The sequence below is a fragment of the Antechinus flavipes genome, chromosome 1 (genome assembly GCF_016432865.1).
Source record: "Antechinus flavipes isolate AdamAnt ecotype Samford, QLD, Australia chromosome 1, AdamAnt_v2, whole genome shotgun sequence".
NCBI classification, from domain to species: Eukaryota; Metazoa; Chordata; class Mammalia; order Dasyuromorphia; family Dasyuridae; genus Antechinus; species Antechinus flavipes.
The window spans coordinates 726,757,866-726,782,160 of NC_067398.1; the positions used below are offsets into that span (position 1 = coordinate 726,757,866).

The 24,295-nt window shown below is 42.1% G+C and overlaps 2 protein-coding genes across 2 annotated transcripts in view; both read left to right on the forward strand.

Annotated features, from left to right (window-relative positions):
* LOC127545924 (zinc finger protein OZF-like) overlaps window positions 1-24,295 on the forward strand; it is a 115,761-nt gene that overhangs the window by 81,350 nt on the left and 10,116 nt on the right. Inside the window, exons 2-4 of the mRNA XM_051973438.1 lie at window positions 19,952-20,003; window positions 22,548-22,674; window positions 24,023-24,118. Of these exons, the coding sequence (XP_051829398.1) occupies window positions 19,974-20,003; window positions 22,548-22,674; window positions 24,023-24,118 (253 nt within the window). The 5' untranslated portion in view covers window positions 19,952-19,973. The remainder of the gene's footprint in view (window positions 1-19,951; window positions 20,004-22,547; window positions 22,675-24,022; window positions 24,119-24,295) is intronic.
* Window positions 1,148-12,794, forward strand: LOC127545922 (zinc finger protein OZF-like). Its single transcript, XM_051973436.1, has 5 exons — window positions 1,148-1,280; window positions 2,807-2,858; window positions 6,244-6,370; window positions 7,805-7,900; window positions 10,399-12,794. The coding sequence occupies exons 2-5, from the start codon at window positions 2,829-2,831 to the stop codon at window positions 11,769-11,771; spliced, it is 1,626 nt and encodes a 541-aa protein (XP_051829396.1). The 5' UTR covers window positions 1,148-1,280; window positions 2,807-2,828; the 3' UTR covers window positions 11,772-12,794.

A 24,295-nucleotide genomic window follows, 5' to 3' on the forward strand; every position in this document is an offset into this window, starting at 1 on the left:
CAGGAAAGCTCTGTCTCACTGAGATCCTGGGAAGGTTCTGTCCAGCACAGGTGGCTCCGGGGTCAGGAAGGAGCAGTCAGACTGCCCCCCAGCAAAGCAGGACTTTGAGTCCAGGCCCTAGACAGGCCACCAGCCAGACCCCCAAACCCCAAGTCAAGAAGCTTGGGAAAGTGTCCCCTTAGCCCCGGATCACAGCCCAACTTTAACAGGAATTTTAGAAGTTATGAAATAGACTGGAAAAATGCACAGATACACACACACACACACACACACACACACACACACACACCCCAAAAAAGGAGTAGACCATAGAAAGATAGTAGGTGACAAAGAAAAGGAAAAGTGGGAAAAGACTGCTTAATTAAAAAGGACCTTGTAAGTTTCTCATGAGAACCTGAATTTAGCCTCACACACTAGATGGAAGTGACCGTAGTGACCTTGCCTATTTCTGTTCTGCTTAGCTGGGCAGCGCACATGGGAGGTGCTTCCACAGATAAGATCAGTTAATGTTCCCCGAAATACTGATCCTGGAAGGTCCCTGTAAATCCTTTCCTACCATTCTATATATTCCTGTTATTCCCACCACTGTATACATCCCAAACCCATCCCCATCACTGTGTGCATCCCGTTATGGGGCATGTGAGAAATAGCATTTTTTTTGGAACAACAGCTGCCCGAGGACCTCACCGCTTTCTTTTTGCTTCTGAATCCTATGTAAACGCTGTCCCTCAGTCACTAGGGACCGAATGATTTTTGAACACGATTTCGGATTTTGAACATGAATGACTCGGTCGGCTAGCCTAAACGCTCCACAAATGAAAGATTAAAAAGCAGTCTCTTCTTGCCTCAGCTCCTCTGGCATGACAACACGAAGTCAAAGTTGGCTACGTGTAAAAGCAAAAATTACATGTGGATGAATCTGTGGCTCCCGAAGAATTACTGGAGGAAGCTCCAGGGAGCGGGGTGGGGGCGGGGGAGATTGAAAAAAGGGAGGTAACGGAAGTGGGTGGGCCTGGGAGGAGTTGGGTTTGGAAGAGACCATTGTGCCGGGGGCCATAGCCTTCAATCTTGGTCCTGCGGGGGTGGGAAAAGAAGGCTCCACCCTTCAAGGGGACGGACCGGAAGTGACTCTGAGGACCCAGAAATATCCTCCAGAGTGGTTTGGAGAAAGCCAGAAGTCTTTGGACCCCCTGTCTCTCTGCTTTCGAGTTCGTCCTCCCTTCCCGGCAGCCCGGATCGCTTTGTCTTCTGGAAGCCAGAACCGTGCTTGCATCTCGCAGGTAAGTCGGATCCGGCTTTCCCCACCCTTGTGGGCTTCCGCGGAGTGTCTCGCCCTCTGACTCTCCTCCTCTGGCTTAGTAGAGCATCCCCTTAAACCTTGCTGCTGGATGAGCTCCCCACGACCCCAGCTTGCTGGCTCCCACTGCCCAGATTTACCTCCCGGACTTCTGACTCTGCCCCTAATAATCGGGGAGTCGTGATTTCAGCCTTCTGATCTAGGAGCCAGTGGTCCCGTCTCCCTGTGCCCGGGGAGATTGCTTAGAGATCCAGATTCTCCTTCAGACTCAGTGCCTTTAGGGAACCTCGAGACCCGCCTGGGTCCCCAGGAACCCAGGACCCAATAACCAAAGCTCTTTCCTGCTCCCCCTTAACTGAAGCCGGGGCTCTTGGGCTGCTTCCCGTCCTCCAGCTTGTGGCTCCGTGTGCACTTTTTCTTTAGAGACTCCAAGCCTAGGCTCCACCGGAGCGTCCCAGTAGTCCTCTCCAGCTCTTTCCCAGCCTCAGTTCCTCCTGGAGCCTTCTGTCTCTCTAGTGGCCTTGACCTCCATGCCAGGACCGTCTGTCTAGTCTCTCAGACCCTCCCCTTCCGTCCCTGGACCCTCTTCTGTTAGAATCCTTACAAAGTGATGTCAGTTGCCTAATTTAGCACGGTACTTAGCAAATTCTCTAGCTCGCTAATGTATTTAAGTATTCATTGGAGTTCACACTTTTGGGAAATTCACAAGTCAGTGGGAAATTCACAAGTCAGTATTCAGTATGAGATTCACAAGTCAGAAACCCACAATCCCACTCTCTTGGAGGAGTCAACCTTTGAGAGAGCATAAAAACAGCTCAGCTCAGTCAGCAGAGTTCAGTTGAAAAGACTGAGAGGGGAGAGTCATTTCAGAAGAAGCCACGAGTCGGAGTCGAGCTAGAGCCAGAAGTCACTTCGGAAGATTGACAGAGAGTTCAATTCAGACTATTGACAAGCTAGAGACTACAGTTGGGCAGAACGAAGGATTCAGAGAAGCAGAACCAAATTGAGATTGAGAACTGGAGATTCAGAGAGAGCTGCAAGAGCTCTTGGAACCAAGGAGGGAGAGAGGCCTCTAAAAAAGCTTTCTGGCCCAAGGAAAGAAAAACTTGGAAGGAGAAAATAAAGGATGCTTAGATTTTATCAGCTGGCTGCATTTGGGGTGATTATTACTCTGAATTGAAACTAAGGCTGCTTCCAGAAAATCTCCTCAAGAAACCTGCTCCCATAGAGAACCATCATAAATTATATAAAAGAAGAACACTACACTCTTCTCTCTGAACCCTTGGAGGTCTGTCCTAGACTGGATTTTGTTTGGACTTTCCAAGTGACTCCAGGCTATCTTGTGCTCAGAAAAGCAGAGAATTAAGAACCTTAGGTGTGACCTCTGTTATTCTGGTCTTTGGTGGTTGCTACATTGGTGGAACAATTAAGGGTGGGGGCAGCAGGACTCTGAGGTACAGAAAGACTAGGAACCAGTCTCAGTCAACTTGTTTACTTTTCTTTGTACAGAGAGAGCCTGGAGCCAGAGGGAATGGGCCCTAGGAGCCTCAGACCTCCTCAGGTGAGTGCATTCTATTAGACCTGACCAACATCAACTATCATAACCATTTCCCTTGACATGGCGGATAATGTGTGAAGCTGGCAATAACTTACTTATGGGTTGTCTCTTTATAAAAATGGTTATTCAATCAACACAGTAAGAACAACTGTCCTGCTCTCTTCTGTGTTTTTGAATGATTGACTGAGATTTTAATTTTAGTGTCTTGACATTTATACTTGTTTTAGGTTTATTCATTTTTCTTAGGACTACTTTAGCAGATTCTTAGACATTTAGGAATATTATTTAATCATTGTCCTTTTTATTTTTTTCAATATTGTCATTTCTGAGATCTGTTCTATGACCTAGTCATTATTTAATATGTCAACGGAAGTTCTCCGTTTAGGTTTATATTTTTAGCAGTGATCCCTGAATCAATTTGCATTCTTATTTCTTTAGGGAATGAAAGGATATATGAATTATTTCTGCCTATTTACCTTTGTCTGCAGGATGTCTTTATCTCAATGGTTAATTTTTATAGAAGTTCCATATGTGAAAAAGAAATATGCATAGTCCCCTGTTGCCCCATTTCGAAGATCCCATAAAGCTTTTACTTCCAATTGCTTTAGTTCATTAATTCTGCTTACATTTCATTCTACATTTCTTCATGTAGAAGAGGTAGCTCTTTCCTTTTAGTTCTCTTGTAGTTTCCTTTCCTCTCTTGCCCTTCAACTAATCCTCTTCATTAATTTTTTAAATTCCATCCATTTTTCTTCCACTTTCCAAAGAGGATTACGCTCCTCCTTGTCATTGTCTATCTTCTGTTTTGCCTAATTTCTCGTCCTCTGGGTCATACTCCCCTTACTCTTCTGGTCTTTCTCTTTTTCCTGTTCACTTCATACAATCAGAAGCCTCCAAAGTATCCACTCTGAGCTCTGACCTGTAAATGCTTTCTGCCACTGGTTTTGGGACAACCCCACAGATTCCTCTTTCCCATGGTGCCTTCCTTTCAGAATACTGTGTATCACAGCAGCTTCAGGGAAAAATTGACTCCATAGCTGGAAAGATTTCCTCTTGATATTTGCCCTCTATTGTTCCTTTACCTTTCTTCCACATTCTCACATTGTGTGAGCCAATCTTGGCTTTTCAGGCACCAAACCCCTAAGCCTCAGGGAGAAGTCCCTTTTGTCCTCTAAGAATATTTTTAGTGGAACTCCCTACTATCTCCAAAGTCAAGCCTTTTCCTTTTTGCACCTTTTCAGTCTTTCCTCGTTCCTCCCCCACTCTCTAGGGGCTCTTCTCTTTCCAAATCCATGGAGTTCATGTACTCAGTTCCCATTTTTCTCTCCTGTTCTCCATCCTTTCACTCTGTCTTCCATGATTCTCTGTTCTCCAAGTTTTAGAACACAGCTCTCTCTTATTATCTGACCCCTTCTTCTCTGTCTCCTTTACTTGATGTTAGACTCCCCCCTTTATTATGGAATATTTACTTTTTATTCCTTATTCTAAAGCTCCCATCTACAGGATAGGTTACCCTGGATTGCACCCTCAGCTGCACTCCTTTCTGGAACCCATTCTTCCATTCCTTCCCCTTATCTTCTTGGTTTGCATTTGTCCTCCCCTGTTCCAAACTCAGTCAGTTCCATTGTATGAGAAGGTCTGTCTCAAGGCTTGTAGGTACATTTGAATGAATTGCTAAAGGCGACCATTGCCAGGCTGGCAGTTTGTAGCCCTGGGTTTGGTGTTTCTGTGAATGATCTGTGGATTCTTCCCATTGGAATTTTATTTTCTCTGTCCAGAATTTCTTTCATGATTGCGTCCATTTCTAAAATTGGTTGTATCTTTCTGGGGAACTTCTTGGGGGTCTAAGAGCATGGGCATGCTATCTTTCCTTCCAGTGTACTTGCTTCCAGCAAGGGACAGATTTTCTTTGAATATTAATTGTAGATTACTTCACTTTCCCCAGGCTGTCCTTCACTTTTGTGTATTTTCCTTTCCTGCCTGTTCTTTTTTATTTTCTTTGGGAAGAGTAAATTCTCCATCTCCTTAACTTGGCAATTCACAAAAAAAGCCACAGGACCCAGAAGGATGGAAAGAAGAATGGGTGGGAAGGAGGCCTTCAATTCAGAGAAAGAGTGGAGAGCTCAGCCAGAAAAGTCCCAAAGTAGAGCCAGTGAGTAATGAGGAGACAGCTGAGCTTTCTCCTTCAAAACTGGTTGGGAGTGCATTATCCCCACCTTATATTGGTAAAGGGGGCTGTGGGGTGCTTGAGGTTTGTAGTAGCTTCTCTTGGAACAGGGAGGTAAGGAATCCATGATCAGTTATCCATCTGAATGGGATGGGGTGAGATCTCTCAGAAAATTGAGCAAAACTGGTCCCACCTTAAAGCTAACACAGGCCCAAGTTTCACCTCCTGCAGAATCAAGTGAGTCAATGGAAAACCCATCCACTCTCCATTGCCAAATCAGGTATTATCTAGTAAGGGGAGGTTTGAATTAATTGGCTGCCTTTTGGTTTCCCAGGCAGATTACCTCACTTAGATTGTATGTCCTGAAGCCCAGCCAATGGACTTGAAGGTCAGCAGGGGGGTGGGGGATTTCTGTTCTGGGGCTCTATAAGCCCTACTCTAGGCCTTTGTATCCACTTTTGTCTCCCCACATGGATTGCCCAAATGGGGAAATACTGTTCTAGAGAATATATAAGAAACTTTCTTTGTTCCTAGAGATGGCTCCACATTGGGTGAGGGTCATCTCTGTCTTACTCCAGACAAAACCTCCTTTGGGACATCCTATGGCTGCCCATAGTTCAGTCAGCAGGGGCACTCTGTCTCTTGGTGAGTTATTCCTTACCTACAATGCCATGTGCTATCTCCCCTAACTCCCAACCCCTCTTCTCCTTACAGATAACTCACCCTTTCAGGATTAGCCTGCCAGCTGAGGATGGGCCCCAACCTCATGGGGAGGGGCCCCCCTTTCTACTGGGTAATTGTGAGTTCCACTGAGGACCTTGTCTTTCATAGGCTCTCCCACTATATTTCACATTTACCAGTATTGTATCCCTTCACTTGGTCTGTAAGCTATTCCCCTCAATAAATCCTCCTTTTCCCAGAGGGAATGGCCATGGTGAATTCTTCACGTGGCTGAGCCCCACTTTTGGTGCCTGCCATCCTTTGGTGACAAACCCCACACCATCACTCAACACTATAAAATGCATTTGGGAAAATTCAGTCAGACTCTTACTGACCCCAGGGTCAGATCCAGGAGCTGACTCTGATACTCTGAAATGGTCTGACCTTTGAGCAGATCCCTTCTCTGCTTTGTTTCTGGCTGTAAATTAAGGGTTAGGATTCCCTTATTCCTAATTCTGAAATGTCTTTTAGCTCTACATCTCATGACTTTTGCTGCTTTAGGTGTTGGTGACATTCAGGGATGTGGCTGTGGACTTTACCCCCGAGGAGTGGGGCCTCTTGGACCCTCCTCAGAAGCAGCTGTATAAGGAGGTCATGCTGGAGAATGCCTGGAACCTGCTGTCCTTGGGTAAGGACATTTCCCCTGCTAACTTTGAATCTGCAATCAAATAGCCTATTGTTATGCCCTAGAGTGCAGTTTTTTTTTGGGGGGCAGTACCAGTTAGAAAGGAGAAAGTGCTGGTTGGCTGTGTCCAAGCAAGAGGGCCCTCCTGTATGTCTTTACCTTGGATGATAGGAGCACATCTCAGAGATTATTTTGACTACCTCTAAGTGGACACAAATTTGTCTGCCAAAGCTCTGGAAATGTCTCAGGCAGCTTTCCCTTAACCCCTTGCTCTTTGGGATGTCTCTAGGATTTGGAATATTCTTCTTTTTAATGGCCACCAAATTTTAGCCCTTAATACCTAGTTGTCCCCAGTACAGAAAGTTTGTCCATAATCTTCCTTCTTGCCCTCAAATTCTAGAACAAGTGGTGGGAAGGATATGGAAGGGAAGCAGCATTTCCTTTGCCAGGTGCTGTGCCTGATGCTTTCTGTACAGCACTGTGGCAACAATGTTATATAAAAACAACTTCCAGCAAGTAAGTTGTTATTATAAGTAACAAATTAATCAAAAAGCACAAATGAGCAAAGATGCTATTTGCATCCAGAGGAAGAACTGATGGCTAGAAATATGTAGAGCATAAGTTGACATATATATGTATCTGCATGGTTGCGTAGGTATACCATATATATTTCTCTGTAATGGCAGACACCTCTTGGGTGGGGGCAGGAAAGTGAAGGGAAAACATTTATAATTTTGTTGTCTATTTGAAAGTAACAGCAATTTGTTTATGTAGATTTAGCATGTCGTGGTCCATTATCTTTTAATTTTACTATATTGTGGAAATGCTTGTTTCTAAATTAAAGCTAAAATATGTCTATTCAACATATCACCCTTGTAATTTAGGTGATGTTGTTAATTCTTTTTGAGAGTAAACTGAGGCAAACAGTTTAATATACTTACCAGGGGGTTAAGCTACTCAATATCCAAGGCCTAATTTAAGCTCAGATACTGCTGCCTCTATGCCCATGTCTCTCTCCACTCCCTTACCGGGTCCACCTATGTCTAGATAATGGAAACTCTGGAATGAGTCTGTCCTTCTCTGAAGAAGGGGTTCCAGGACTAAAGTCCCTCTTGATCTTGTTGGGGTCACTCAGGCCCAAGAACCCTTTGTACCCAGGTCTGGGGTTAGAAGTTTCTGCTACAATGGAACCTAAGAGGATAGGAGGTGGGAGAAGAGCATTTGCCTCTTTCTGAGAACACCTTGTACAACAGCATGATGGGGCAGACCCTATCATGGGTTACTAGTTACAAGCACTAGTGGGTAACCATAGACTCATATATTTGAAAATAAGGGGATGAATCTCTCAATGGAGCAGCTCTGGATCCTCACCCCTTCCCTAAAGAGATCTAAATTTCAAGCTTCTTTCCTTCATCCCTAACTGCTTTCCATGCCCAGGGCTTCCAGTTCCCAGACACGATGTGATCTCTTATTTTGAGCAAAGGGAAGTCCCCTGGATGCTGCACCCAGAAGGCTCGAGGAGCTGCCCTCCAGGTGAGTGAGGAGAAAGCAGGGACATAAGAGTTGTGCTTACAAGAGACTTCTAGGAGCCACCATGAAGTGAAAGCTTGGTTTGGGGGAGGAAGAATAGTCTTGGAATATTTTCAGATATGTTTTGTCATTGGCTTCCTGGACTAGTCACTGAATCTCAGTTTCCCATCTATAAAATGAGAGGCTTCCACTTCATGGCCTTGTGGGTGCCAACTCCCAGTGATCATCTGTGGTCCTATAAGGGTCATTGCTTGGAATCTGGGGCAATGGAATTCTCCTGAAGGAGCCAAAAGGGCTCAGGTTGTCCGAGGTGAGCCATTTCTTAGGACTTCCAGTCAGCAAACATTGTGGACCTGCTCCATGCTGGGCCCTGGGCTAAGTACCAGGAACAGAAAGAGATGGAGGGGACATCTGCTCTTGTGGAGGTCACAGACTGGGAGGGAGACAATCTACCAGCAACTCTGTAGAAACCCTCTGTGGACCAGGAAAATTGTTTAAATTTAGTGCCTTAGGAGGTCACTAATTAGTGAGATAATAGTGGTTTAAGGAGAGCATAATTGGGGAGAAAATAGTCAACATGAAATAAAACAGTGAGCATTTGTAGGACACCTACTGTGTGCCATGCACTAGATAAATATGGTCTCATGTTATCCTCATGAGAATCCTAGATCTTAGGTGGTAGTATTAGGCTCATTTTAGAGATAAACTGAGGAAAACAGAAATCCTACAACTGGACTAGCAAGCTTCTGAGATGTGAATAAAACTGGATTCTTACTGATTCTAGGCCCTATGCACAGTTTTTCCACTGTTCCCCCAGCTCTATTCTGATTCTGAAACTGATGTGATGAAAATGGTCACACATGTGTAAAATAGAAGAATCAAACAAGGTATCATGGAGAGATGAAGTTTTACTTTTTAAAACTCTAACCAATTAAATTTTTGCTAATTATTATTTTTAAAAATTTCTATTTCTATTGGCCCATGACAAGTATTGCGTTAATAATGTACACAAATTCATTGAAAGGTCACTCGCAAATGTTGTTTTTATTTCTGTAGTAATGTTTAATAAAGCAAAGGAACCTTTAAAAGGATAGAATTTCACCAGATATTTTTCTGTTTTTTCTACCACTGGTAAAGTGGCTACATTATTACTAACCCATGTTGCCAACCAATGTTTTTGATAAACTGCCAGATAGAAGAAGAGTAACATAAATAGAGGATATGCTCAAATTAGAAAATGACCTTAGCATCTCAGTGAGTGGTATGTCAAGGTCCATTTTGGTAGAAAGGTTGTAGACTTCCATGATGATTTCATGATGGCTTCTACTGTGCATTGCTAGGGACCATGGTTTTCAGGTAGCCTGCTCTCACTGCTGCAAGAATGGAAAGCCAGACAGCATCTAGATCTGGTGGTTAATGGTTTGATGAGAAGTGATTACTTTGTAACCCAGAAATGAGAGAACTATTCTGGTGCAATGAGAGACAGATACTGAGGGTCCTTTCATGCATGTGGCCATTTGTACTTGAATGTTCAATCTTCCTGGAATTTTGGAAGCAATTTTGTCCCAAGTCGAGAAACTGAAAGAATATATTGCACTTAGAAGCCCTCAGAGTTTGATGTAATTAGTTCAGGATTCCCCAAAACAACAAAATTCTGATCATGGTAGTTTGAAATCACTGCAGAAAGATAGTTGTTGAGGTAGATAGATGCACATACATGTCCCAGAAGACAATTTACCACTTAAGGTGCTACTGACAAATGTTTGGGTTAAATCTCCTGGGGAATTTTTTAAAATTGTGTTTGTTAAAAGGATAACTAAGAGAATATGATGATAATTGTTTTTAAAAAAAAGGAATAATTAATAGCTACATGGAAAAAAGGAATAATTAATGGCTATATGGAAAAAAAAAACTTATGCCTTAGATGAAATATAAAAATCTACATGAAAAAATAAAAAGTGTTAGTATTCTGAATGTAACCTCACATAATGTAATAGGAAAAAAAAATTGAAAGTGATCACAAAAAAGTGACAGGAAGTATTGACAATGTAGTTAACGTGTCAAGTACTGTAGGCAGAACATTTCCAATCACAGGGTATAAATTCCAGTCTCTGCTGCTGGGATTTGAGTTAAAGTCAGTCAAGCATTCTGAATTGATGGCCTGAGCTGTGCACCCAGTGAGAATGAAAGCCCTTTCTTTGTTGTCACAGGTTTATTATGAGGATCCAATATATTTGTGCATGAAGCTCATTAGAAATTCAGTCATCCTTGGGATGTTAGGTAATGGAATTTTTAAATGATTGATTCTGCCCTCTTGGGATTTTGCTCGTTATCTGAGGAAATAGAGAATAATTGAGTTTCTCTTCTACTGATAGAAGGAAAGTGAAATAAATGTGTGGGTCTGAGTGTGTCTTTGTGAGTGCATGCCTGCATGAATATGTGTGGGTGTGGAGTGTCTGTCTTTGTTTTATTCTTTGTTGTCTTTTTTTTTTTTTCTCCAGAAAAAAAGATCAGACTTGAAATGAGGAAACCTACTACAGAGCAAAGCCTTTCAGTGGTAGAATCTCTCAAGACAAGATTCATCAGTGATGGTTCTGCTAACTTCATTTGGCAAGAGATCTGTGATGAACCTGAGAAGGTCCACATTGGAGAGAAATCTTATGAACATCACCGAAGTGGAAAGGCTTTTACAGAAAGTGGAGCTCGTACTAGACATTTACAGAGAATTTATACTAGAAAGAAACATTATGAATGTAACCAATGTGGAAAGGCTTTTAAAAATCGGAGAGCTCTTACTGTACATCAGAGGATCCACACTGGGGAGAAACCTTATGAATGTACCCAGTGTGGAAAGACTTTTAGACAAAATGGAGCTCTCACTGTACATCAGAGAATTCACACTGGGGAGAAACCTTACAAATGTAACCAGTGTGGAAACACTTTTAGACAAAAGGGAGCTCTTACTGTACATCAGAGAATCCACAATGGAGAGAAACCTTATAAATGTAACCAGTGTGGAAAGGCTTTTAGAGACAAGGGACCTCTTACTGAACATCAGAGAATCCACACTGGAGAGAAACCTTATAAATGTAACCAGTGTGGAAAGGCTTTTAGAGATAAGGGAGCTCTTACTGTACATCAGAGGATTCACACTGGAGAGAAACCTTATGAATGTAATCAATGTGGAAAGGCTTTTCGAGAAAAGGGACCTCTTACTATACATCAGAGAATCCACACTGGAGAGAAACCTTATGAATGTAACCAGTGTGGAAAGACTTTTAGACAAAGGGTAGCTCTTACTGCACATCAGAGGAGCCACACTGTAGAAAAACCTTATGAATGTAATCAATGTGAAAAGGCTTTTAGAAATCGGAGAGCTCTTACTGCACATCAGAGGAGCCACACTGGAGAGAAACCTTATGAATGTAGCCAGTGTGGAAAGACTTTTAGGAGAAAGGAAACTCTTAGTGTACATCAGAGAATCCATACTGAAGAGAAACCTTATGAATGTAACCAGTGTGGAAAGACTTTTAGACAAAGGGGAGCCCTTAATATACATCAGAGAATTCACACTGGGGAGAAACCTTATAAATGTAACCAGTGTGGAAAGACTTTTATAAGAAGGCAACCTTTTACTGACCATCAGAGAGTTCACACTGAAGAGAAACCTTATAAATGTAACCAGTGTGGAAAGGCTTTTACAAGAAGGGGAACTCTTATTGTACATCAGACAGTCCACACTGGAGAGAAACCTCATAAATGTAATCAGTGTGGAAAGGCTTTTAGAAAAAGAGCATCTCTTATTGGACATCAGAGAATCCACACTGGAGAGATACCTTATGAATATAACCAGTGTGGAAAGACTTCTATATAAAAATCTGGTTTTTACCAGTTCTGTGATGAAATGTAACGACATTAAAATAAGGAAGAAAATAAATTAGGGACATAATACTGGGAGAAGATGATATGGTGCTGATGCCTTCCATACTTAGCCTTGTCTTGCTATAATGCTTTAGCGAGGTGAGGAAAATAAAAATTTCCTTGGGATAGCAGACAGCTTCTTGGGCATAATGGAGCTTTCCTTTTCTTCTGGTCACCTGCTTGAAAGGCATGCTGGTCGAATGGGAAGATCTCTACTTTTGGAGTCAGAGGACATGGGTTAAATTTATGTTCTTTGGAAAGTAATTTAACTTTTTAACGGTGCATTCAGGTTAGGATTTGTGAGGTCCTGTTTAGCTTTTTGGAGGTCTCTGGACCAGCCTTCGTTTCAGCAGAGTACTCACCAGGAGAATAGCTAGCAATGGAGTCAAAAATCTTTATTGTCTCCTTCAAAGTCCCGTCTCCTTGCCTGGGGCTTGGGCTAGCTTTCTGGAGGTCCTCTGGAATGTGTCTTGGCTTCTGTGGGGAAGGCAGGAGGACCACCATGATGGTCTCTGTCTTAAAGTCTCCCTGTGTCTGGGAGCTTGTGCTCCAACCTCCAGTCCTCTGTTTTTCCTAAGTCTGTTCCAGTTCCCTATGGTGGTGGGAGATGGAGTGCATGTCTCTGGCTGAGTTTGTTCCAGCTTATATATTCTATTATAATTACATCACAGTAGGTGTGAATCTATTAGAACTATATTAAGTACTAAGTACATGTACTGAACTAGAGAACTATTAATCGCCATGCTAAACTAGATAACCGTTGTCTTATCAATTCCACTGAGTTAACAGCTTGTTGTAAGAATTTCTCCAGAATTCTGCATCATTACAGTTATTATTTAAAAGACTTATATTTCTATGGGCTCATGACAAGTATTGCATTAAATGGCAGATGTACTCAAAGGTCCATTACAAATATCGCTTAATGTTGGGCTTTTAAAAAATAATGTTTAATATATAAAATAACTTGTAAAAATGATAGGATTTCTTCAGTTACTACTTTGGTATTACACTGGTAAAGTTGCAACACTATAACTGAAACTTTTCTAAATGATCAACTCATGTTGACAACCAATTCTTTTGAGAAACTGCCAGATAGAAGAAGAGTAACGTAAACAGAGGAAAGTTCAAATTAGAAAATAACTTTACCATTTCAATATGTGGCAGTAAAATAGAAGTAGGAGCTCTTATTAGATGTAAGGTTATGCATATTGGAGAGAAACTATGAATGTAACCAGTGTGGAAAGGCTTTTAAAGAAAGAGAATCTCTTTAGTGCATGTGAAAATTCAACCTGGGGAAAAATGTTTTAAATGTAACCAATTTGGATTGGCTTTTACAAGAAGGGAATCTCTTACTGGATATCAGAGGATTAACCCTGGAGAGACATCTTATGAAGCCTATGTTGACTTTTAGACCAAAAGGAGCTCTTATTGTACATCAGACTATCCACACTGGAGAGAATCCTTATATATTTAATGACTGTGGAAAGACTTTTATAAAAACAGATTCTCCTCTACATCAAAGAATCCACAGTAGAAAGAAACCTTATAAATGTAATTGTAGAGGGCTGAAACTCTTGAGTCATTGCACTGAGGTCGGTTCAAGCACTTAGGGCTAATTACTGATTGGACAATGCTATCTGGGCATATGCTTGGGAAATGGTCCTTCCCACTATCCTGTGCTGGCTCAATGATTGGTGTATACAGAGGATTGTAGGAGGGACTAGGGGGTGGAGTATGACGAGCCAGAGTCACACTTCCTCAGAGAATCCACACTGGAAAGAAATTTGATGAATGTAATGAATGTGGAGAACCTTTTACAGAAAGGAAAACTCTTACTGATCATCATAGAATCTACACCAGAGAGAAACCTTATTAGTGTAACCAGTGTGGAAAGACTCACAAAAAGGGAGCTCTTATTGTACATCAGAGAACCCACATTGAAGAGAAACTTTATAAATGTCACTAATGGAGACCGGCTTTTTTAAAAAGAATCTTTTACTAGACATCAGAGAATGCACCGGGCGAGAAACTTTATATATGTAACTATTTCCAAAATGGTTATCCAGAACGGAGCACTCACACACTAGGGAGCAATCTTATAAAGGCAATTCGATATGTAAAAGCTTTTGTATGTAATACGGAGAAGGGGAAGTCTTACTAGTCATCAGAGAATTCATACTGGACAGAAACCTTGTAAATATGACTAATGTGTAAAGGATTATTGAGAAAAAGGTGCTCTTGTTGCATATGGAGAATTCACACTGGAGACAAACTTTATGGATGTAACTAGTGTGGAAAGGCTTTTAGACAAAAAAGAGCTTTTATTTTACATCAGATAATCCACACCAAAGAGAAACATTATAAATATAACCAGTAGGGAAAGGCTTTCACATATAAGAGTTATGTTTCTCAATATCAGATAGTCCACACTGCAGATAAATCTTATAATATCCCTTTGCCTGAGCTCCGTTTCCTCAATCCAGCTATCTCTTAGACATTCCTACTTCAGTTTTCTGCCAGGAACATGAAGTCAACAATTAGAAAATGACCTATTGAAGTTCATCTAGGAGGCACAGGAGATACAGTCCTGAGGTTGGAGTCACAAAGGACTGGATTCAAAGTCAATTTCAGAAATATACCAGGTAGTTCACTAACTCTTTCTCATTAGTAAAGTAGCAAATACTGTTATTATCCAGTTTATTCCCCATTTTGCCATCACAAATGTTATAAATGGTCCTGCCATTCTGATGATCCATGAGCTTCAGCTCTCTTTTCTTTGATTTTCATTGACAATATTTGGAGGCTTCACACAGGGGGACCCACTATGTCTCAGGATAGCCCATTCCTCTCTGGGCCCACTTTAATTGTTACAAACCTTCCTGACATCAGGCCTACATTACCCTCTTTGTACCTTCTACTCGTGGCTGCCAGCTCTGCTCTCTGAGGCTGAACAGGAGAAAAGTCCTCCTGTACCTTGAGCTCAAGGTTCTTCACACTTCTGGAAGTGCATTTCTGTATACCTTAAAACTTATGGAGATCTTCTTAAACCCTGGTACTCAGAACTGAATTCAGCAATCCAGATGATGTCTGACAAGAGGACAGGGGGATCATGCCATACCTGTCCTTGCCTCTCTTCATGCAGCCCAAGATGGCAATGAAGTGATTACTGCATCCTAGTGATTATCCATGCTAAGCTTGTGGTCAATCCATTGAAACTTCCATCCTAGGAATACCTTTGTGGAATTGCTTCTTGGTAACTGGTGTGAGACTTTACAAATGTGAGTTATCCTTTTTTTCCCCTATATTTTAATTTTATCATTTTTTTTCAATTGACAAGAATTTGTATTCTGTCCCTTACACTTCTCACTCATTGGAAAAAGGAAAGGACAAATCAAACTCTTGATAGAAAATATGCAAAGTCAAGCAAAAGAAATGCTCACATCAGTCATATTGAAAAATAGATACGCATTCATTCATTCATTCATATTACTCCCCTAGAATCCTGGTTGGTCATTGCATTGAACAGAGCCCTTGCAATTTTCAAAGTTCTTGTTCTTTCAAATGTTTTTGTTTGTATAATGTTGTTAGATGTATATCACAAAACAAAGCAGGGGTAGCAATCAGAATCTCAGCAAAGCAAAAGTAGTACTAATTAAAACAGAAAAGAAAGGAAACTACATTTTGCTAAAAGGTACCACAGACAATAAAGCATATGTATAAGCATATAGGTACCCAATAATGCCATCCATATTTTAAAAGTCAAATGAGTTGAGGGAGGAAATAAGAAAACCATATTAGTAAGGGGTCTCAAATTTTTATTTTCAGAACTAGATAAACCTAACATAAAACATACAAGAAAGAAATGGAGATTAATAACATATTAGAAAAGTTATGATAAACCTCTGGAGAAAATGAGTGGGAATAGAAACAAATATATTTCTTGATGCTACATGGCCCCTCTGCTTCTATCTCATTCTACATTTCTTCATCCCTTTTTTAGTTCTTTTGTAGTTTTCCTTCCTCTCTTGGCCTTCAACTGGTCCTGTTAATTCACTTTTAATTCCATCCATTTCCCCCCCTTTCTAATGAGAATTTCCCTAATTGTCCATGTTCCCTTCTTGTTTTACCTAGTTTCTCATTCTCTGATTCATAGCTCTTCTACTCCTCTAATCTTTCTCTTTTCCCTGTACACTTCATATAATCAAAAGCCTCCAAGGTAGCCACTCTGAGCTCTGCCTTGTAGGTGCTTTGTGCCATTACTACTAACCTAATCCCAGAGATTCCTCTTTCCCATGGTGCCTTCCTTTCAAAATATTGTGTATTACTGCAGGTGATAGAGATGCTTGAAGGGAACATTGCCTCCTCATATTTGCCATCTCTTGTCCTTTTATTTTTCTTCCATATTCTCAACCTTATGTCCATGCTCTCCTAATCCTCTAGGTGCTAGTTCCCCTCCCCAGGGTGTCAACTCACCCAATCCCAAAACAAGTAATCTTTTCAGGTGCTAAATCTCCAAGTCTCTAGATGAGGTCTCTTATCACCTTTTAGAATATTCATCAATTCAAGGGGATTTACTGGCAATCTAAAAAACTAGGCCTGTGGCCAAAAATATTACATCCAGCAAAATTATCTATAATATTCAACGAATAAAAATAAACGTTCCACCAACTTGCAGATTTTTAGGACTTTCTTAGTAGAAAAATTTACATATAAAGCCAATATCCAAGATTAACTTAAAGGAATTTGACATGGACAAATTATGTTTACTACATGGAAATGGATACTATATATTTACAACTGACATCAAGAATTGGGTAGCTCAAAAGAAAGATTTATACAATTAAAGTGCAGAGATAGAATAGACACAGAGGCATTAGAGGTAGGAAGAAGACTCGTAGTTCTGAAAACTTGTTCATATCAGGAATGGGTTAAATAGACAACTATATATATATATATACATAACATATACACACATATACATATATACATATACACACATATACATATGTGTGTGTGTGTATAATATATAGATTATATAAAGATTAAGTACTCTTGAGATCAGTACAAGAAATACATCCAGTATGGGTTATAATTAATTAAATCAAATTAATTGAATTAGAATTTAAAAAGGAGATGCTGGGGTCCTAGTAGTGTCACCCTTCTGTGGTTAAAAAAAACAAAAAACACCACCAACATTCCGTCTGCAATAAGAACATGGACTCAGTTTCCCCCTTGGCATTAGATGTAGTGAAATTTACAAAACTGTTGCCACCAGTGAAGTACCACCCCATTGATAACACTCACTACTGATTAAATTCTCTATAGAGCTAAAGAGTAGTCCACAGACACCTATTCATTTCTAAAATTCTGTATTCAAATTGGCCCAATTTCAATTGTCCCAAGCTCTGCCCATAAAACTAAGTCCCACCAACAAACCTTTTTACAGAATCTCCTGATTGTACTAGGGGCTTTTGTCCATGAAGAGAGTCTCTTTCTTAGTGATATTCAGAAATAAATTTTCCTATTCTTTGCCACAGAAAACTGGGGATTGTGAATTCTTGTGGTGGGGACTTCTCTGGCTCTCTGTTTCTCTGTCTCTCTTCCTTTTCCTCCTCAAGCTCAGATTTGCACCTCATTACTACAAGGATAACTTGGATGGAGAGCATTGAGCAGTAATGATCTGTCTCTCACCAGTGCTCCTTCTTGGAGCCTGATTCCATCTCCTATACTTTATTCTCACCAGTTTTTCTGAAACGCTGATCCCTAATGATGAATTCATGCCCTCCTTTTCTACTGGCTCCTTTCCTCCTTTACCAGGACCAAACCTCTCCAATGCCCTGTTCTTACTCAGTCTCCCCTCCCAATGCATGCTCCAGAAGGCCTGCTTCCCAGTCCAAAGAATAATCAACATGGTGGAGCCAACATGGTCTAGCATCGCGGGAACTCTACCAGATTCCCCTCAGATTATGAAATAATGCCTCAGAATGAATTCTGGGGAGGGAGAATCAACATAAGGACAAGGTGAAACATGTTTCCAGCCCAGAAGTTCAGCAGGAAAGCTCTGTCTCACTGAGATCAAGGGAAGGTTCTGTTCAGCATAGGTGGCTCCGGGGTTAGGAAGGAGCAGTCAGACTGCCCCCCAGCAAAGCAGGACTTTGAGTCCAGCCCCAGACAGGCCACCAACCAGACCCCAAGCCCCAAGGCAAGAAGCTTGGGAAAGTGTCCCCTTAGCCCCGGATCACAGCCCAACTTTAACAGGAATTTTAGAAGTCATGAAGTAGACTGGAAAAATGCGCGCGGGCGCACACACACACACGCACACACACACACCCCCCCAAAAAGGAGCAGACCATAGAAAGATAGGTGACAAGGAAAAGGAAAAGTGGGAAAAGATTGCTGAATTAAAAAGGACCTTGTAAGTTTCTCATGAGCCTCACACACTAGATGGAAGTGACCGTAGTGACCTTGCCTATTTCTGTTCTGCTTAGCTGGGCAGCGCACATGGGAGGTGCTTCTACAGAAAAGATCAGTTAATGTTCCCCGAAATACTGATCCTGGAAGGTCCCTGTAAACCCTTTCCCACCATTCTGTATATTCCTGTTATTCCCACTACTTATACATCCCAAGCCCTTCCCCATCATAGCCATCCGGTTATGAGGCTATGAAAATAGAATTTTTTTTTTTGCTACAACAGCTGCCCGAGGACGTCACCGCTTTCTTTTTGCCTCTGAATCCTATGTAAACGCTGTCTTTCAGTCACTAGGGACCGAATGATTTTTGAACACGATTTCGGATTTTGAACATGAATGACTCGGTCGGCTAGCCTAAACGCACCAAAAATGAAAGATTAAAAAGCAGTCTCTTCTTGCCTCAGTTCCTCTGGCATGACAACATGAAGTCAGAGTTGGCTACGTGTAAAAACAAAAATTACACGTGGATGAATCTGTGCTCAGGAGTTACTGGAGGAAGCTCCAGAGAGCGGAGGGAAGATCGGAAAAAAAAGGGGGTAACGGAAGTGGCGGGCCTGGGAGGAGTTGGGGAGGAAGAGACCATTGTGCCGGGGTCATAGCCTGCAATCTTGGCCCTTGGGGGTGCGGAGAAGAAGGCTCCACCCTTTTGAGATGGATAGAACGGGACTCTGAGGACAAGGAAGACCCTCCAGAGTGGTTTGGGGAAAGCTGGAAGTCTTGGACCTGCTGTCTCTCTGCCTGCCCGTTAGTCGTTCTCCCTTCCCGGCAGCCCCGATCGCTTTGTCTTCTGGAAGCCAGAACCGTGCTTGCATCTCGCAGGTAGGTCGGGGCCGGCTTTCCCCACCCTTGTGGGCTTCCGCGGGGTGTCCCGCCCTCTGGGTCTCCTCCTCCTCTAACCTTAAGTCTTGCTGCTGGATGAGCTCCCCACTACCCCAGCTTGCTGGCTCCCGCTACCCAGATTTACCTCCCGGATTTCAGACTTTGCCCCTAAGGATCCGGGAGTCATGATTTCAGCCTTCTGATCAGGATCCAGGGGTCCCGTCTCCCTGTGCCCGGGGAGATTGCTTAGAGATCCAGATTCTCCTTCAGACTCAGTGCCTTTAAGGATCCTCGAGTCCCGCCTTCCTACCCCCAGGAACCCACTTTGGACCCAATGATCACAGCTCTTTCCTGCTCCCCCTTAACTGAAGCCGGGCTCTTGGGCTGCTTCCCGTCCTCCAGCTTGTGGCTCTGTCTGCACTTTTCCTTTAGAGACTCCAAGCCCAGGCTCCACCAGAGCGTCCCAGTAGTCCTTCCCAGCTCTTTCCCAGCCTCAGCTCTCTCTGGAGCACTTCTGTCTCTCTAATGGCCTTGACCTCCATGCCAGGACCGTCTGTCTTGCCTCCCAGACCCTCCCCTTCCGTCCTTGGACCCTTTTCTCTCTGAACCCTCAGATCTCTGTCCTAGACTGGGTCTGGACTTTCCAGGTGACTCCAGCTGTGCTCAGAAAAGTACAGAATTGAAAACCTTAGGTGTAACTAATGTTATTCTGGCCTTTGGTGGTTGCTACATTTGTGAGGCAATTAAGGGTGGGAGCAGCAGGACTCTGAGGTACAGAAAGACTAGGGACCAGTTAGAGGAACTTTACAAAATGGAGTCAACTTGTTTACTTTTCTTTGTACAGAGGGAGCCTGGAGCCAGAGGGAATGGGCCCTGGGAGCCTCAGACCTCCTCAGGTGAGTGCAGTCCATTGAGAGCTGACCAACATCAACTATCAATCATTTCCCTTGACATGGGGGATAGTGTGTTAAGCTGGGAATAACTTACTTATGGATTGTCTCTTTATAAAAGTGGTTATTATGTTAACACAGTAGGAAAAACACTGTTCTGCTCTTCTGTGTTTTTGACTGATTGAGATTTTAATTTTAATATCGTTACAGTTATACTTATTTTAGGTTTATTAACTCATTTTTCTGAGGACTACTTTAGCAGATTCTTAGAAATTTAGGAATATTATTTAATCATTGTCCTTTTTATTTTTTTCAATATTATCATTTCAGAAATCTATTCTGTGACCTAGTCATTATTTAATATGTCAATGGAAGTTCTCCCTTTAGGTTTATATCTTTACTCAGTGATCCCTGAATCAATTTGCATTCTTATTTCTTTAGGGAATGAAAAGATGTATGAATTATTTCTTCCTATTTACCTTTGATTGCAAGATGTCTTTATCCCAATGGTTAATTTTTATGGAAGTTCCTTGTGTGACAAGAAAATTGTATATTCCTCTGTTGCTCCATTTCGAAGATGCCATAAGGCTTTTACCTCCAGTTGCTTTAGACATTTGTTCATTTCTTCTGCTTACATTTCATTCTACATTTCTTATGTAGAAGAGGTAGCTCTTTCCTTTTAGTTCTCTTGTAGTTTCCTTTCCTCTTTTGCCCTTCAACTAATCCTGTTTGTTAAATTTTTAAATTTCATCCATTTTTCTTTTCCTTTCCAAGATGGATTGCTCCTTCTTGTCATTGTCCATCTTCCCTTTCTGTTTTGCCTAATTTCTCATTCTCTGGCTCATAGTCCCCCTACTTCTCTGGTCTTTCTCTTCTCCCTGCATATTTCATACAATCCAAAGCCTCCAAAGTATCCACTCTGAGCTCTGACCTTTAGATGCTTTCTGCTACTGGATCTAGGACAACCTCCCCAGATTCCTCTTTCCCATGGTGCCTTCCTTTCAGAATATTGTGTATCACAGGAGCTGTCAGGGAGAACATGGCTCCATAGCTGGGAACATTGCCTCCTGATATTTGCCCTCTCTTCTTCCTTTACCTTTCTTCCACATTCTCTTAGAAATCTCAGTCCTGGCTTTTCAGGCACCAAACCTCTAAGCCTCAGGGAGAAGTCCCTTTTGTCCTCTAAGAATATTTTTAGTGGAACCCCCTCCCATCTCCACAGTCAAGCCTCTTCTCTTTTGCACCTTTTCAATCTTTCCGCATTCCTCCCCCATTCCCTAGGTGCTCTTCTCTTTCCAAATCTATGAGGTTCATGTACTCAATTCCCATTTTTCTCTTTTATTTTCCATCCTTTCAGTCTCTCCTCTACGATTTTCTGTTCTCTGTTTTTAGGCCACAACTCTCTCTTACTATCTGACCCCTTCTTCTCTGTCTTCTTTACTTGATATTAGATTCCCATCTTTATTGTGGAATATTTACAGGTAGGGAGTGCATTAGCCCCACCTCATCTTGCTAAAGGGTGGCTGTGGGATGCTTGAAGTTTGTAGTAGCTTCTCTTGGAACGGGGAGGTAAGGAATCAGAGATCAGTTATCCATCTGAATGGGATGGTGTGAGATCTCTCAGAAAATTGAGCAAAGCTGCTCCCACCTTAAAGCTAACACAGGCCCAAGTTTCACCTCCTGCAGAATCAAGTGAGTTAATGGAAAACCCATCCACTCTTCATTGCCAAATCAGGTATTATCTAGTAAGGGGAGGTTTGAATTAATTGGCTGCCTTTTGGTTTCCAAGGCAGATTATCTCACTTAGACTGTATGTTCTGAAGCCCAGCCAATGGGCTTGAAGATCAGCAGGGTAGGTGGGGGATTTCTGTGCTGGGCTCTATAAGCCCTACTCTCGGCCTTTGTATCCATTTTTGTCTCCTCACGTGGATTGCCCAAATGGGGAAACACTCTTCTGGAGAACATATAAGAAACTTTTTATTTGCTCCTAGAGATGGCTCCACATTAGGTTAGAGTCATCTCTGTCTCATACCAGACAAAACCTCCTCTGGGATATCCTATGGCTGCCCATAGTTCAGTCAGCAGGGGCACTCTGCCTCTTGGTGACTTATTCCTTACCCATAATGCTATGCATTATCTCCTCTAACTTTCACTGCTTCCCAACCCCACTTCTCCCTACAGATAATACACCCTTTCAGGATTAGCCTGCCAGCTGAGGACAGGCCCCAACCTCATGGGTAAATGTGAGTTCCACTGAGGACCTTGTCTTTCATAGGCTCTCCCACTCTATTTCACATTTAACATTATTGTATCCCTTATGTGTATACCCCACACCATCAATCACAACACTATAAAGTGCTTTTGGCAAAATTCAGTCAGACTTTTAACACTCTCATTTCAGGAGCTGACTCTAACACTCTGAAATGGTGTGATCTTTGAGCAGATCCTTTCTCTGCTTTGTTTCCTGATGTAAATTAAGAGTTAAGGTTCACCTAAACCTAATTCTGAAGTGTCTTCCAGCTCTACATCTCATGACTTTTGGTGCTTTAGGAGTGGGTGACGTTCAGGGATGTGGCTGTGGACTTTACCCAGGAGGAGTGGGGCCTCTTGGACCCTCCCCAGAAGGAGATGTACAGGGAGGTCATGGTGGAGAATGCTTGGCACCTGCTGTCCCTGGGTAAGGACATTTCCCCTGCTAACTATGAATCTGCAATCAAATAGCCTATCATTATGCCCTAGGGTACAGTTTTTTTTGGGGCAGTACCAGTTAGAAAGGAGAAAGTGCTGGTTGGCTGTGTCCAAGCAAGAGGGTCCTCCTGTATGTCTTTACTTTGGTTGATAGGAACACATCTCAGAGATTATTTTGACTAAGTGGACATGAATTTGTCTGCCAAAGCTGTGGAAATATCTCGGGCAGCTTTGCCTTACAACCCCTTGCTCTTTGGGATGGCTCTAGGATTTGGAATATTCTTCTTTTTAATGGCCATCAAGTTTTAGCCCCTAGTACCTAGTTGTCCCCAGTACAGAAAATTTGTCCATGATCTTCCTTCTTGCCCTCAAATTCTAGTACAAGTGGTGGGAAAGAAATGGGAGGAAAGCAGCATTTCCTTTGCCAGGTGCTGTGCCATATCCTTTCTTTAAAACAGAAATTTTAAAATTAGTGAAAAAAAATAAATGAGCAAAGAGGAAAAACTGATGACTGATGATATGCAGAACATAATTTGACATATATGTGTATCTGCATGGTTGCATAGGTATACCATATATATTTCTCTGTAATGGCAGACACCTCTCGGGTGAGGGCAGGAAACTGAAGGAAAAACATTTATAATTTTGTTATCTATTTGAAAGTAACAGCAATTTGTATATGTAGATTTATCATTTCATGGTCCATTATCTTTTATTTTTACTATATTATGGAAATGCTTGTTTCTAAATTAAAGATAAAATATTATGTCTAGTCAACATATTGCCCTTATAATTTAGGTGACATTGTTACTTTCTTTTGAGAGTAAACTGAGGCAAACACGTTATAATAAACTTACCAGGGAGTTAAGCTACTAAATATCCAAGGCCTAATTTAAGCTCAGGTACTCCTGCCTCTATGCCCATGTCTCTCTCCACTCCCCTATCAGCTCCACCTAATGTCTAGATAATGGAAACTCAGGAACGAGTCAGTCCTTCTCTGAAGAAGGGGTTCCAGGTTAAGGTCTGGCTCAAGGCTGCTCAGGCTCAAGAACCCTATTTACCCAGGTCTGGGGTTAGAAATTTCTGCCACAATGGAACCTAAGAGGATAGGAGGTGGGGGAAGAACATTTGCCTCTTTCTGAGAACACCTTGTACAACAGCCTGATGGGGCAAACCCTATCATGGGTTACTAGCATTACAGGCACTAGTGGGTGACCATAGACTCACATGTTTGAAAAGAAGGGGGTCAATCTCTTAATGGAGCATCTCTGGATCCTCACCCCATTCCCTAAATTTCAAGCTTCTTTCCTTCATCCCTAACTGCTTTCCATGCCCAGGGCTTCCAGTTCCTAGAGAAGATGTGATCTCTTATTTTGAGCAAAGGGAAGTACCCTGGATGCTGCACCCAGAAGGCCTGAGGAGCTGCCCTCCAGGTGAGTGAGGAGAAAGCAGGGACATGAGAGTTGTGCTTACAAGAGACTTCTAGGAGCCATCATGAAGTGAAAGCTTGGTTTGGGGGAGGAAGAGCAGCCTTGGAATATTTTCAGATATGTTTTGTCATTGGCTTCCTGGACTAGTCATTGAATCTCAGTTTCCCATCTATAAAATGA